The sequence below is a fragment of the Haematobia irritans genome, chromosome 1, assembly GCF_050003625.1.
Source record: "Haematobia irritans isolate KBUSLIRL chromosome 1, ASM5000362v1, whole genome shotgun sequence".
Lineage (NCBI taxonomy): Eukaryota > Metazoa > Arthropoda > Insecta > Diptera > Muscidae > Haematobia > Haematobia irritans.
In genome coordinates, this window is record NC_134397.1 from 142,467,530 (window position 1) to 142,483,298 (window position 15,769).

Genomic DNA, 15,769 nt, shown 5'->3' on the forward strand with positions numbered 1-15,769 from the left:
TTCTAAAAAAATTCTTCAAAATTAATGAAATCGTCTTTAAATGTTTTGACTTTTTGTATCTGGACTACAAAGCTAAAAAGCGTTCAATAATAGGAGATGTTTTTCAACATTTTATTTGCACATAAAGAAAAAAAACAGAAAAAATTAGAAAAAAATAATTAATTCAAATTTATCTCCTATACTGAATAAAAATATTTACGTTTTATTTAAGATTACGCAACCTAAATTTTAGAATGCGCAATTTACCAAATAATAAGGACAAATTTCTTTCAAATAATGAAATTTCAATTAAAATAAAGTTTATAATCTTTGCTTCAAAAATTCTGTTTATTAAATTAAGGATACAAATTTTGGAAATTAGCGTCCCTCCGTTAAAGTCGCATGTCGTTGAACTAAGGCAAATTTTCCTTAACGTAAAGAAATACATTTTTGATTTAAATAAATAGTCAGTCCTTAAATTCACTGAAATATTATTGAAAAAAACGCTTCAAATATAGGCAAAAACTTATTTTGAGGATCTAGCATCTTTGGTTTAAAGTTTTTTGGGAACTAAGAAAACATTTTTACTTTGAAGTATCCGTTATAATTTGGTATCCGTTATAAACTGGCATTTGTTTTTACGTGAATAGCTTTATAATATACCTCGAAAAGGGAATGAAAAATCGATAAATGAGATCTGTATCCTAATTTTAATTTTATTGATCCTAAATTTAAAGCCAGATAGGTCGCTAAAAAATTTCTTTATTTTAAAGAAGCCGCATCTTTGGCTCTGAATCCATACCAAAATCCTTAAGGGAAGGTCAAAATATTTGGATCCAAGTGAAAAAACTAAGTTATGTCTAATAAATTTTCTTGTATTTGTCGAAAAATATTTACTTATTTTTATGATATCGGCGTGATGCCAACGTTTGTAATACTGTTTAGTTAAAATTTTCTACAAATATTCAAAATTTTCTAAAATTAACCGAAAGTTTTCTTCCTGGTGGGTTCACTGTTTTTTCAGTGTAGGATCAATAAAATTAAAATTGGGATACAGATCTCATTTATCAAATTTTCATTTTCTATTCGAGGTTTATTTATAAAGGTATTCACGTACAAACAAATGCCAGTTTAAAAATTCAAATTATGACGGATACTTCAAAGTAAACAATGTTTTCTTAATTCCAAAAAAAAAAACTTTAAACCAAAGACGCTAAATCCTCAAAATAAGTCTTAGCCTATATTTGAAGCGTTTTTATCTTAAATTTAAAGTTTCACTATTTCAGTTAATTTAAGCACAATTTCCATAAATCAAAAATGTGTTTCTTTACTTTAAAGAAAATTAACCTTAGTTCAAAGACATGGGACTTTAACGGAGGGACGCAAATTTACAAAATTCGTGTTCTAAATTTAATGAAAACATTTTTGAAGCAAAGATTATAAACTTTATTTTAATTAAAATTTCATTATTTTAAAGAAATTCGACCTTAATATTTTGTAAATTTCGCATCCTAAAATTTAGGTTGCGTAATCTTTAATATCACGTAAATATTTTTTTTCAGTGTAGTCACAAAACATTATTTCGATACAAATTTTTAGGTCGAATGACTTCATTATAAGGACAAAACGACATATTTTAAAAACTTATCGACTTTTGGACAAGGAAAAAAATTATATCAGAGAAATGCATCTTTTATCATAAGCAAAATTCGCATTCCTATTTTAAGAATATGAAATCTTTGGCTTCACAACAAAAATTTGCACTAAAAAAAAATCGTATTGGTCATTATAATTGTACCTGTTAGGCATAGTATGTCATTGGCACATTGTATAATTATATATATGTATGTATGTAGTATTGTTTACAAACGTATGCTGGTATACAAACAAATGTTTACATCACTACTTGAAATCAATTGGAAATAATTTAAGTCAATAAATTAGCAATTAAACTCATCAATATCAACAACAATGTTCAAATAAAAGCATACTCCAAAATACTTAAAATTTACGTGAGTTTTTTTTTCAAAACAATGAAGTCACCATCTCCCGGAGCATTGAGAACTAATAATAGGGTAAACATCAATTTGCTTATTTACACTTTGAACAAAATCGGGGGGTTTCTTTAAATTTAAAATATTAGATAAACAAAGAATTAACACAATCTGTATTCGAAATAAAAATTTGTGGACAACGTCTTCTTCAAAATTAATAATATCACAAGCACATTTTTTTACAAGAGTATTTGGTAATTTATTTTTTTTTTTTTAATTTACATGTATCAAAATTAAATAATCAATCATATTTTGATTATAAATTCGATTCTGTTTTGAGTGGTCTTTCACTTTTGTTTTTTGCAGATACGAACTACGAAATTTCAATATGATAATACCTTTTCCCTCTTTTATTTCCTCTATTATCAAATAACGCTCGTCTGTCCGTCCGCAAGACGATCCGGCGGCGATAACGATTTTAAATTTCAAGTTTTACGATTGTGTCGAGTATACGTTTCGTACAACGCTATGCGAAACACTAAGCTCGAAATTGCGGCAGTCTGTGATTTTATTTTGTCAAGCTTTGATCAAAAAGACGATCGCCTTTATGATGTGTTCTCCCAATTTCAGTGGCTACTATAGTAAACAGAAGTGTGAGATTGAGGTACTACGATCTTGCATGTATAGGCCAAACAAACCAACGACGTTCACCGATTTCAATTTGAGATCATTTACATACTCATTTCGAATCCCAAATAGATAATCTATTGAACATTTCAGCTACCATTTCGATGCACTAGAGTAGAACTCAATGAAATTAAAAAACGATCGAAAGAGAGAGGCAGCATACATAAAGTGATAAGAACGCGCATTATAATAATCGAAGAAATTATCAATGTACCTTTCCAAGGAATTCTGGATTTTCTGTTTTCCAAATATTTTGTTTTTTTAGTTAATCTTACAGCTTGATATTGCTATTTCGAGGAAAATCACTTTGAATACTTGGAATGTTAATAATTGCAAATCAAATTTTATAGAATCTACACTGAAAAAATATATTTCTTGTTCCTAAAAATACGAATGCGAGTTTTGTATAGCATAGAAGACGCATTTATCTGATATAAAGTTGTTTCCTTCTCCAAGAATGGACAACCTTTGTTAATAATTACGAGTAGATAAAAACTTAGTTCTTCTGCTCGATGTTGAAAAACCCAGCAAAAACAAGTATAACAGGTTGGCTGATAAGCCCCCGGTCTAACAAAGAAAAACACATTTTTTTGTCAAAATTCGTTTTTATTATTCAACATAGTTCCCTTCAAGAGCGATACAACGATTATAACGACCTTCCAATTTTTTGAGGTCTGAGAACAAGAAAAGGTCGCTGGGGGCCAGATCTGGAGAATACGGTGGGTGGGGAAGCAATTCGAAGCCCAATTGATGAATTTTTGCCATCGTTCTCAATGACTTGTCGCACGGTGCGTTGTCTTGGTGGAACAACACTTTTTTCTTCTTCATATGGGGCCGTTTTGCCGCGATTTCGACTTTCAAACGCTCCAATAACGCCATATAATAGTGACTGTTGATAGTTTTTCCCTTCTCAAGATAATCGATAAAAATTATTCCATGCGCATCCCACAAAACAGAGGCCATTACTTTGCCAGCGGACTTTTGAGTCTTTCCACGCTTCGGAGACGGTTCACCGGTCGCTGTCCACTCAGCCGACTGTCGATTGGACTCAGGAGTGTAGCGATGGAGCCATGTTTCATCCATTGTCACATATCGACGGAAAAACTCGGGTGTATTACGAGTTAACAGCTTCAAACACCGCTCAGAATCATCAACACGTTGTTGTTTTTGGTCAAATGTGAGCTCGCGCGGCACCCATTTTGCACAGAGCTTCCGCATATCCAAATATTGATGAATGATATGACCAACACGTTCGTTTGATATCTTTAAGGCCTCGCTATCTCGATCAACATCATTTTACGGTCATTCAAAATCATTTTGTGGATTTTTTTGATGTTTTCGTCGGTAACCACCTCTTTCGGACGTCCACTGCGTTCACCGTCCTCGTGCTCATTTCACCACGCTTGAATTTTGCATACCAATCAATTATTGTTGATTTCCCTGGGGCAGAGTCCGGAAACTCATTATCAAGCCAAGTTTTTGCTTCCACCGTATTTTTCCCCTTCTGAAAACAGTATTTTATCAAAACACGAAATTCCTTTTTTTTCATTTTTTTTTTTTTTACAATAACAAAAGTTGCTTCACCAAAGACGCTCTATCTCACAAACGAATCATTTGAAGGTTGGTACTATATAAAAATAATATGCATTTAATACTAGCGACGCCATCTATGTGTCAGACCGGGGACTTATCAGCCAACCTGTTATACGGCCGTAAGTTCGGCCAGGCCGAATCTTATGTACCCTCCACCATGGATTGCGTAGAAACTTCTACGAAAGACTGTCATCCACAATCGAATTACTTGGGTTATAGTATCTTAAAACTTCTTAACATCGTTTTCTAAATTGTGAGTTAGTCCATACGTGGTATATATTAGATAAAAAAGTTATGTATAGGTAAGTCTACAAATAATTACGAATCGATGTGGACTTTTGCACGGTACGTAGAGAGCCAGAATTGAAATATGGGGGTCGCTTATAAGGGGGCTATATACAATTATGAACTTGATATGGACCAATTTCTATGTGATTGGAGATCGATTTATCTGAGGGCTATATATAACTATAGACCGATGTGGACCTAGTTAGACATAGTTGTTAACGGCCATATACTAGCACAATGTACCAATGTATCAAGTGACTCGGATGAAATTTTCTCCTCTAAGAGGCTCCAAAACCAAATCTCGGGATCGGTTCATATGGGGGCTATATATGATTATGGACTTATATGGACCACTTTTGGCATGGTTGCTAAAAATCATAGACTACCACCGCGTACCAAATTTCAGATGAATTTTGCTTCTCCAAAAGGCACCGGAGGTCAAATCTGGGGATCGGTTTATATGGGGGCTATATATAATTATGAACTGATATGAACCAATTCCTGCATGGTTGTTGGATACCATATACTAACATCACGTTCCAAATGTCAACCGAATCGAATGAATTTTGCTCTTCCAAGGGGCTCCGGAGGTCAAATCTGGGGATCGGTTTATATGGGGCATATATAATTATGGACCGATTTCGGCCAATTTTTGCATGGGTGTTTGATGCCATATATTAACACCACCATGAAACAAATATTATAGTTTCCTGTGAATATTTCAGGGCGATTTGATGACAAGCAGATCAGTTCAACCAGTACACTTCCCGAAGATAAATTCCAAGATTTTACCTTTGAAGACCAGATCGGATTCTGGATTTATAAGAACCCTATTTGTTTGAGTTTTAGAGGACTCATAAACATCGTGTGCAAGAAAACGATGAAATAACGCCTTGATTTAAAATCTAACATCTGTAGATTTTTACCCCCATTATTAAAATGATTACCAGAAGTAAAATCTAGAAACTATAATTCAGTTTCAAGCAATTTTCATTATCAGTGCACATGGAGCGATATTCACCATTTTCGGCACACCTCCTTATGTTCCTAAAATACTTCTAGATTTAAAATTTCATGCAAATTTGAAAAAAAAACTTTGGTTTCTAAAAGCCCAAGAAGTAAAATCGGGAGGTCGGTCTATTTGGGAGATAAACCAAAACATGGACCAATACACGTCATTTTCGGCTCTCATATTTAAAGTCCTAAAATACCTCTAGATTTCTCATTTCAGGCAAATTAGATAAAAACTACGGATTCTAGAAGCCTAAAAAATAAAATCATTTCTTGCACACATATTTATATTCCTAAAAACCTCCAGATTTTCGATTTCAGGCAAAGTGGACAACAATTACGGTTTCTAGAAGCCCAAAAAGTAATATCGGGAGATCGGTCTATCTGATGGCTATATCAAAACATGAACCTATACTCACCATTTTCGGCATACCTTTTTATGGTCCTAAAATACCTCTAGATATCCAATTTAAGGCAAGTTGGATAAAAACTACGGTTTCTAAGAATAAAATCTGGAGATCGGTCTATATGGGGGGCTATATAAAAACATGGTCCGATACTCATCATTTTCAGCACACCTCTTTAGGGTTTTAAAATACCTCTTGATTTCTAATTTCAGGCAAATTTAAAATTTAAAAAGCGAAAAAAAATTTTTTTTTCAACCAATTTCACTTTTTTTCATCCATATGTTTTATTACACTATTATTTTCCTATTATCTAATTTTTACAATTTGAAAAACTTTTTCGCTCCGACCAGGGATTGAACCTGGGTTTACTGGCTCCATAACAGAACGCCTTAGCACACTCAGCCACCAACGCCATTGAACATAAAGCGTCGAAAGGTCAATTCAAATGTGTGTGATATGTTCGTAAGTGTCGTATGACAAGGAATAACATTATAATTGCTTCTCGAGATGTTCTTTATTAGTATGAATGAAAAACTAAGAAACGCAGGTTCAAATCTCACCAGCGGCAATTTGTTTATCAAATATTTTTCTAAAAAAATATTTTTTTATGTCATGCATCATTTTTATTTTTTATTTTCGGCATATATTTTCGTATAAATATATTTTTTCCATTAAAAATCAACAAAAAATTAAAACTTCTCGTAATTTGCAAACCCTTCTCCAAAGAACTTCCATGGAAGCGAAAAAGTCAAACGGCACAGGTTTAAATCCCAGCGGGGATGAAATTTATTTTTTTTTTATTATTATTATTTTTTTACTTTTTTATGGATTTTCTATTTTTTTTTAAATTTTTTATTAGTTTTCTATTATTTTGTAAAATTTAATTGTCCAAAATTTGCATTTAAAATTGCCTGATTGCGTTCTTTCTAATACTTGTCCACAAGGACTGAACCGGAAGTAGAAAAAAATCATTGGGGGATCCCAAGATGCGCTTTAGAAGAAATGTTTGTGTACACGTCCAAAAGGACTGCATCGGAAGCGGAAAAAAATCATTGCGGGATCCCGCGTTGCTCTTTAGAAGAAATGTTTGTGGACTTGTCCAAAAGGACTGCATCGGAAGTTGGAAAAACTCGATGGGGGATTCTGGGATGGGCTTTAAAAGAAATGTTTGTGGAACAACTTCCAATTTTTTTGCTGGGTAACTACGGATTCTAGAAGCAAGAAGTAAAATCGGGAAATCGGTCTATATGTGGGCTATACCTAAACATCAACCGATAGTCACCATTTTTGGCACACCTCTTTATGGTGCTAAAATACCTCTAGATTTCCAATTACAGGCGAATTGGATAGAAACTATCGATTCTACAAGCCCTAGAAATATAATCGGGAGATCGGTCTATATGGGGGCTATACCAAAACAAGGACCGATACTCACCATTTTTGGCACACCTCTTTGTGGTCATAAAATACCTCTAGATTTCCAATTTTAGGCAAATTGGATAGAAACTAAGGTTTTTATAAGCCCATGACCCCAAATCGGGAGGTCGGTTTATATGGGGACTATATCAAAACTTGGACCGATATAGCCCATCTTCGAACTTGACCTGCCTGCAGACAAAAGACGAGTTTGTGCGAAATTTCAGCACGATTGCTTTATTATTGAAGACTGTAGCGTGATTACAACAGGCAGACAGACAGACGGACATGGCTATATCGTCTTAGAATTTCTCCCTGATCAAGAATATATATACTTTATATAGTCGGAAATCGATATTTCGATGTGTTACAAACGGAACGACAAACTTATTATACCCCCGTCACCATTCTATGGTGGTGGGTATAAAAAAATAGTTTGGATCCCCAATCCGGAAGTAGTGCAAACTTAGATCATCTCCAATAAATTTTATATGGGCTTGTCATAGGGCCGAGTACTCCATTTTTGGATCCTTTGCATTGTTCAAAGTTCATTTGGATGAAGAAATTTAAAAAACAAAACTTTTTTCGCCAATTTCACTTTTTATTTTTATCAGTATTTTGTGTTACACTTATATTTTCTTATCATCTAATTTTTACAAATTAAAAAACTTCTTCGCTTCCACCGAAGGTTGAAGGTCTGGGTCTGTTGGCACCATAACAGAACGCTTTAGCGCACTCAGCCACAAACGCCATTGAACGCGATGCATCAAAACGTCTATTCAAATGTTTGAGATATGAACCTAATATGACATCACGGCATGAAATCTTGAGATGTTCTTTATTATTATGAATTAAAAACTGAAAAACGCTCGTTCAAATCTTACCAGCGGCAATTTTTTATCAAAAATTTTTAAAAAATATAACTTTTTATGAATTTTTGTATAAATATTTTTTTCCATTAAATATCAACAAATAATTAAAAATGAACGTATTTTGCAAAACCTTCACAAAAGAACTACCATGGAAGTGAAAAAAGTCAAACGGCACAGGTTCAAATTTAATATTTTCATTATTTTTTTTTGTTTTTTTTGATTTTTTATTTTGTTTTTTTTTTTTTTTTGTGAAATTTAATTATCCCTAATTATCAAACGGCACAGGTTCAAATCCCAGCGGGGAAGCAATTTAATTTAATTAAATTTTTAAATTTTTATTGATTTTCTATTTTTTGTGAAATTTAATTATACAAAACTTAAATGTTCACTTAAAATAGCCTAATTGCGTACTTTTTGATACTTTTCAAAAAGGACTGTATCGGAAGTGGAAAAATCGATGAGAGATCCCGAAATGCGCTTTAAAAGAAATGTTTGTGGTCTTGTCCAAAAGGACTGCATCGGAAGTGGAAAAAAAACGATGGGGGATTCTCTTTAAAAGAAATGTTTGCGGAACAACTTTCAATTTTGTTTTTCTTTTAACTCTATCTGGCATAGGGGTCTTATTTTTAAACTCCATAGTATGGATATTTCCCTTTACCTGACGAAACTAATAATGAATTTCTTAAAATACCAAAAATTTGTAGTTTATGTTTATGTTGCTGAGGGCTCGTGATATCCCTGCTAGTATCTCTCAGGTCGCCTTTACTGTATTCTCTCAATATTTACATCCCGGGAAAATGACATTGCTTTTTATGCTGCTATTGTAAGAAGGATTCATAAACACGGTTGTCGCAGTTGGTAAAATTCCACAAAAAATTTTAGATTTTGTCCTATTTGGTAGATTGGTAGAATTCTTGATCTTTTGGTAGATTTTGCAAAACATTCTACTCCAACTAAGAGGTACTTAAATTTTCTATATAAATAAAATTATGACAAAATCTTCAGTTGATATACAATTTTGAACAAATATTCTATAGAAATAAAATTCTGAGAAAATTTTCTATAGAAATAAAATTCTACGAAAATATTCTATAGAAAGAAAATTTTGACAAAATTTTCTATAGAAATAAAATTTTGACAAAATTTTCTATAGAAATAAAATTTTGACAAAATTTTCTACAGAAATAAAATTTTGACAAAAATTTCTATACAAATGAAATTTTGACAAAATTTTCTATAGAAATAAAATTTTGACAAAATTTTCTATAGAAATAAAATTTTGACAAAATTTTCTATAGAAATAAAATGTTGACAAAATTTTCTATAGAAATAAAATTTTGACAAAATTTTCTATAGAAATAAAATTTTGACAAAATCTTCTATAGAAATAAAATTCTGGGGAAATTTTCTATAGAAATGACAAAATTTTCTATAGAAATAAAATTTTGACAAAATCTTCTATAGAAATAAAATTCTGAGAAAATTTTCTATAGAAATACAATTTTGACAAAATTTTCTATAGAAATAAAATTTTGACAAAATCTATAGAAATAAAAAATCTATAAAAATAGAAATAAAATTTTGACAAAATCTTCTATAGAAATAAAATTTTGACAAAAATTTCCCTGTAAATAAAATTTTGATAAAACCTCTTAGAAATAAAAGTTTAACAAAATTTGCTATAGAAATACAAATTTGACAAAATCTTCTATAGAAATAAAATCCTGAGAAAATCTTCTATAGAAATAAAATTTTGACAAAATCTTCTATAGAAATAAAATCATGAGAAAATCTTCTATAGAAACAAAATTTTGACAAAATTTTCTATAGAAATAAAATTTTGATAAAATTTCTATAGAAATAAAATTTTGACAAAATTGTCTATAGAAATAAAATTTTGACAAAATTTTCTATAGAAAAAAACATTCAGAGAATATTTTCTATAGAAATACAATTTTGACAAAATTTTCTATAGAAAAAAAATTTATAAAATTTTTTATGCAATAAAATTTTGACAAAGTTTTCTTTAGAAATAAAATTTTGTCAAAATTTTCTATAGAAATATAATTTTGACAAAATTTTCTATAGAATCAAAATTTTGACAATAAACTAGGTACAATTTTATTGATCATTCAACTGTTTTCATTTGAAATGTTTGAGTCTAATTTGTCAATGATGTGTGGGGGAGAAATTTCATAGCTCCATATTTTCATAATTATCATATTTTTGGTACACCCACAACATTTTGAACCACGATCTAGGTTTATTTTACAAAATTTACATAATTGCGACATGACACAAATAAGTTAATCTTTTTTCAAATTGAAGAAATTTTATTAAAAATAATAATGTTTTATGTTATTTAAAAAACTGTGATATTTTGAAGAAAAAAATCAGAATTAAAATGGTTTAAAAATGTGTTTAGTTTTATTTTATTTATTAAAATCTTCTAATCTTTAGTTTTTTACCAAACTTGTGACAATTTACGCAAAAATTACTCTTTTTAAGAAAATACGAATTATTTAAGGAAATTTCGAATTTAGTAAAAGAAGACTATGGATTGCATACAAAGTTCTACTTATATCTGTCAATCACAATCGATTTACTTGGGATGTATTAATAATTTGCGATGGCAAAGTATATTTTTATTTCTTATCATTGTCTTCCAAATTGCAAGATATTCTAATCCAAAATTTAAGTCAACAGAATTCATCGTTTGTACCAATAAAAGAGTAAGAATTTGGTAAACTCATAGAAAAGTGCTAAAAACAGCAATCAGTATCTGCTGTTGTGTTTTTTTGAAATTCAGGGTCTAGTGAACAACAAATTTTAGAATTTTTATGTTTAAAATTTTATCCAAAGCATATTTAAGAACCCAAAATTATATTTTGCATATTCCTGAAACATAATACATACCCAGCAAAAACTGGGTAAGCACTAGTGATTCTTTCAGTAATACCGGTAATCAAAAAGTTACTACTTGCAGTATTACCTGGGATTTAAAAATAATAACTTCACTGTGTAGGCAAAAAGTGATTCTTTCTATTAATACCGGTAATCAAAATCATATCTTGAGGTCCGGGTTCGGCTCTACAGTGGGCGCCGTTAATAGTAGCGATAAGTAATGCCAAATTGCATTTCAGAAAAAATTGCTAATAAAATATACCTTTGTTTTCTAAAGCTGTATAGTATATAATTTATATTACAAAATAACATCATTGAATAGATCCATGTCGTGGAGCGTGGTATAGTGTTTTAGATTACAAAACAACAGGGGTGAGTTCGCACTTTTTGGGTATCTTTATAGTAAAGATATTATTTTTGGAGAGCTGGTATGTTTGCGAAGAAGTACTTATTTTTCGACTGCTGGTATGCTTGCACGGAAGTACTTTCCTCCAATGTCATGCCCGTGTAAAAGTATTACTACTGATATATGTACGAGGAAGTTGTTACCCATTTGGCGCAGGCATACTTGTACTTATACTTGGTAATAGGAGTTTTTGCTGGTACCCATTACCTGGTAATCTTGTAGGTAAGCCTATTTAAAAATTAATAACCACTTATTAATTGGCATCGCTTCAGATTACATTTACATACGCACGTCCTAGAAGGAAAGTACTTCTCCCCAGGCATACTTTAGGCCATAAAATAAGTAGTGCATTTAAAGCATATAATCACCTAATATGTAATGACTTATTCGTAGATACACCAAAGCTAGCAAAATAGCCACTTATTCTCTCAGGCAACCAAATCTCGAAAATATTGATTTCTATCGCCGATTACAATGGATCAAAATATGGCGAGTGATGCTGTAATAGAAGAACTACTTGACTAGAAAAGAATATTGTATAAACAAAAAATCTAATAAATAATCTAAATAAGATGCAAATTAATTTCACACTTAAAATAGAAATAAATGTAGGTTGTTTAAGGGAGTTGGATTCCTGAATTACGTTATAATATATGCAATAGCCAATTCACATAAGGTTCGAAATCTACTAAAAGTGGATTTTAAGTCTCTTTTTTATTTGAAATTTAGTTTAAGCGCATTTTGGAAGTGTAATGTGAATGAGGTATAAAAAAGCATTTATTTAAAACATAATATGATAATGTCATTAAACACAATTATTATGAAATATTTGTGATAAAAATTTCTTAAGGGAAAATTTTTCAGAATTACCGTTACATTACATATTCTTTTTGATTTTTTATGTAAGTTCTCGATTATGTGAATAATTATACCTAATGGTACCATCATTTATTCTATTTTATTAATTCGTTAACTACAACTGCCTAAAAATTTGGGAATAACAATTCGAAAATTACCGAGAAGTATTTATTTTTGTCATTACAAGTTAGTCATTATAACTCGCCGCAATGTAATGCAACGTGTAATTACAGCTTTACTCCTGGTAATGTCAATTGTAATGAGATGTGGTTACCTAGTTTTTGCTGGGATATTTTGTTTGTTGTTATGCCTCAATTTGATAAATATTCAGATTTTTGGACATAAGCAAAATACATTCTTAATACATATATTGTTTTTATTGTGTCACGGATAACCGCTACTTTTATATTTTTTGTTTGATCCAGGCAAACTAAAACATATTGCATTGTCATCGACCTTAAAAAATAGTAGGCAATGTTTGCTATTTCAGCAAACTGTAACTGATTTCTCTTATTCAGCAGACGTTTTGTTATTTTAGCAGGCTTTGTGGTAGCACCTTCTTCTGAGTCAGTGGGGTTTAGATGGGATATATTGATGTATATGGAATGACAAACACACTTTTAAAACTCGACGGTTAAATACGGAAAATATGCTCAAAAAGTCCACCCGAAAATAATAAATCAGAAATTTACCTATTTTACTATTTGTTTTAATTAAAAAAATATTGAAACCTTAATAGTCCGCTGCGGTATTGGATAGATAATCCCGACGTCCAATATTTGATGCTTGTTTGCTTTGTATGGCTTCCAATTTAGGACATTCTGTAATACGATGACCCAAGCCACCACAATAACTGCAACCATGTGAATCTCCCAGATCCAAATATTGTTCCGATTCTGGGCACAATTCCAAAAGAAAATCGGGCACATTTTGCTTGGCCTCTATCAAAAGATGCTTCAAATCCAAAAGTACAGAAGGATCTGTTGTCTTGTTGACAAAAGTCGTCGCTAAACCTTTAGTATTGGAACGACCCGTACGACCGATACGATGTACATAGTTCTCAATGTCTTCAGGCATATCGAAATTGATGACATGTTGGACATTGGGGAAATCTAAACCTTTGGAAGCAACATCTGTTGCGACAAGGACATCTTTATGACTATCCCGGTATGCTTCGACAGCACGTGAACGTTCCTCTTGGTCTTTTCCACCATGTATGGCAACAGCTTCTACACCCTTCAACAGCAAGTACTCATGTATGCAATCAACATCTTGCTTTTTCTCTGCAAATATCAAGACAGGAGGTGCTGTTTTTTGTAAACATTCCAGAAGATAAACAACTTTGGCCTCTTGTTTGACATATTCCACCTCTTGGGTAACATTCATAGAAGCAGCTCCAGCCCTGCCCACATTTATTGTTACCGGTTTAACCAGAGCCGATATGGCAAAGTTTTGAATTTTCTTGGGCATAGTGGCAGAGAAAAGAAGTGTCTGACGCTGAGCTTTGAAAAATGAGAAAATCGTACGGACATCTTCTTCGAATCCCATATCAATCATACGATCTGCTTCATCCATACATAGATAACGGCAAATATCTAAGGTTACAATTTTCTTTTCCAGCATATCCATAAGACGACCAGGTGTTGCAACCATAATGTGGACACCCTTTGCAATGACATCTATAGCTTCTGAGACTGGAATTCCTCCAATCGCTAAACAGGATCGAATTTCTGGCATGCCTGCCTCTTGCAAGTGCTTACTATAGTGCTTTAAACGAAAATCGTTAGAAATGTAAATACATTGGTAAAAATCTACATACCCTAATGATATCATTTGTCTGTTTCGCCAATTCCCGCGATGGACATATAATTAAGCCATAGGGCCCTTCATTTCGGGTAAAAGGTAGGCGATATTCCTGCTCCAAGGCGAACATTATAATGGGTAATACAAAAACCATTGTCTTTCCTGATCCTGTAAATGCTATACCTATTAAATCCCGGCCCGATAATACTGTGGGTATGCCTTGTACTTGTATAGGTGTGGGTTTTTTTATACCCTTAGCAGCCAAACCATTTAGTATTCCCTTTGGAAATTTCATTTCTTTAAAACTCCGTATGGGAGGTGCAACATCAACACCCTCTACCAATATTCTTAAACGTTTTCGTATGGCATTTCTTTTTTGTTCCGGCATTTCGATAATATAACGTGGCGGTTTCCAACTTGTCTTGATAGGTTCATCGTATTGTATACCCTTAGCCAATTCGGCTACACCCATAAGAGCTTTCTGTTGTTGAACACTCTCCAAAATCTTCTCTTCCTCTTTTAATTGTTTCTCCACATCACTGATCTTTTTGGCTTCTGCTATCTTCTTCAATTCTGTATGTTGGTCCAGCAGACTGATATTGTATTTTCGACCCCATATTTCCGGATCTGTTGCATTCTGTGAATCATCGTCGTTTTCATTCTCGCTTGAGGATTTAGGTTTCGCATCCTCTGTAGCTAACTGCACAATTCTTCCTAATTTCATAAGTTGTTTCTTTTTTCGCTCCTTAACTGGAACATATGGGACATAGTTATCGTCTTCTTCTGCTCCTGATGATTTCTCTTCCTCTTCGCGTCTATAGCGTTTTATAGGTGGAGCGGCAGACGTTGAAGACATGCTTGGAACTTATGTTAACCTACAAGAATTCTAATACGATATCAGAAGACTTAATTCACTTTTTATTGTTTACAATGCTGTAGTGCTGCTTACAGAGGAAACGATCCAAATCAGCTGACATTTATTTTTGAATAGCAGTGCTGCCAGATCCAAAATTGTAGGTTATTGCTAGAATTTTGTCTCAAAAACAATTATTTGAAAAATGCTAAAATTCAACTGTTTTTCAAACATTTTATCGAACGATTATGCATTACCCTATGATCGACAAAATAAAAATGAACTTTGTTGCGGATATTTTCCAAAACAGTTTTTATAAAAGCTAATTATATAAATACAAATTTATTTTGTATACACCGTATCAATTAAGGATATACCCCAAGTACCCTTAACATATATTCAACGAGACTTGTAAATTGTTTGCTTTCAACATATTCTACAATATGTTTGAAACATTAAAATAAAATATCGCTAATGTGTTGAATCCTGCTTTTGAGGGTATACCCTCAATTGGCACCGAACTCAAAAAACGAAAAATTATATGACCACACCAGTTTAGCCGCTAAAGGTGGGTATTAAGTTCGAGTTTAGCCGCTAAAAACGTATTTTTTCACGATTACTTTTCTTTAATAATCCATTTTAAGGAATACAAACTTTGTGAACATTTGCTTTGGGCTTTTCCCCATCAAAATTTGCAA

The 15,769-nt window shown here is 32.1% G+C and overlaps 2 protein-coding genes across 2 annotated transcripts in view; both read right to left on the reverse strand.

Moving 5' to 3' along the window:
• Gel (Gelsolin) overlaps positions 1–2,531 on the reverse strand; it is a 176,572-nt gene extending 174,041 nt beyond the window's left edge. Inside the window, exon 1 of the mRNA XM_075291812.1 lies at positions 2,372–2,531. The gene's annotated coding sequence lies outside the window, so the exon portion shown is untranslated. The remainder of the gene's footprint in view (positions 1–2,371) is intronic.
• A 10,235-nt stretch (positions 2,532–12,766) lies between these two features.
• Positions 12,767–15,171, reverse strand: abs (ATP-dependent RNA helicase abstrakt). Its single transcript, XM_075291808.1, has 2 exons — positions 14,235–15,171; positions 12,767–14,182 (listed from the first exon to the last, which is right to left on the reverse strand). The coding sequence occupies exons 1-2, from the start codon at positions 15,072–15,074 to the stop codon at positions 13,148–13,150; spliced, it is 1,875 nt and encodes a 624-aa protein (XP_075147923.1). The 5' UTR covers positions 15,075–15,171; the 3' UTR covers positions 12,767–13,147.
• Between the last annotated feature and the right edge of the window lie 598 nt (positions 15,172–15,769).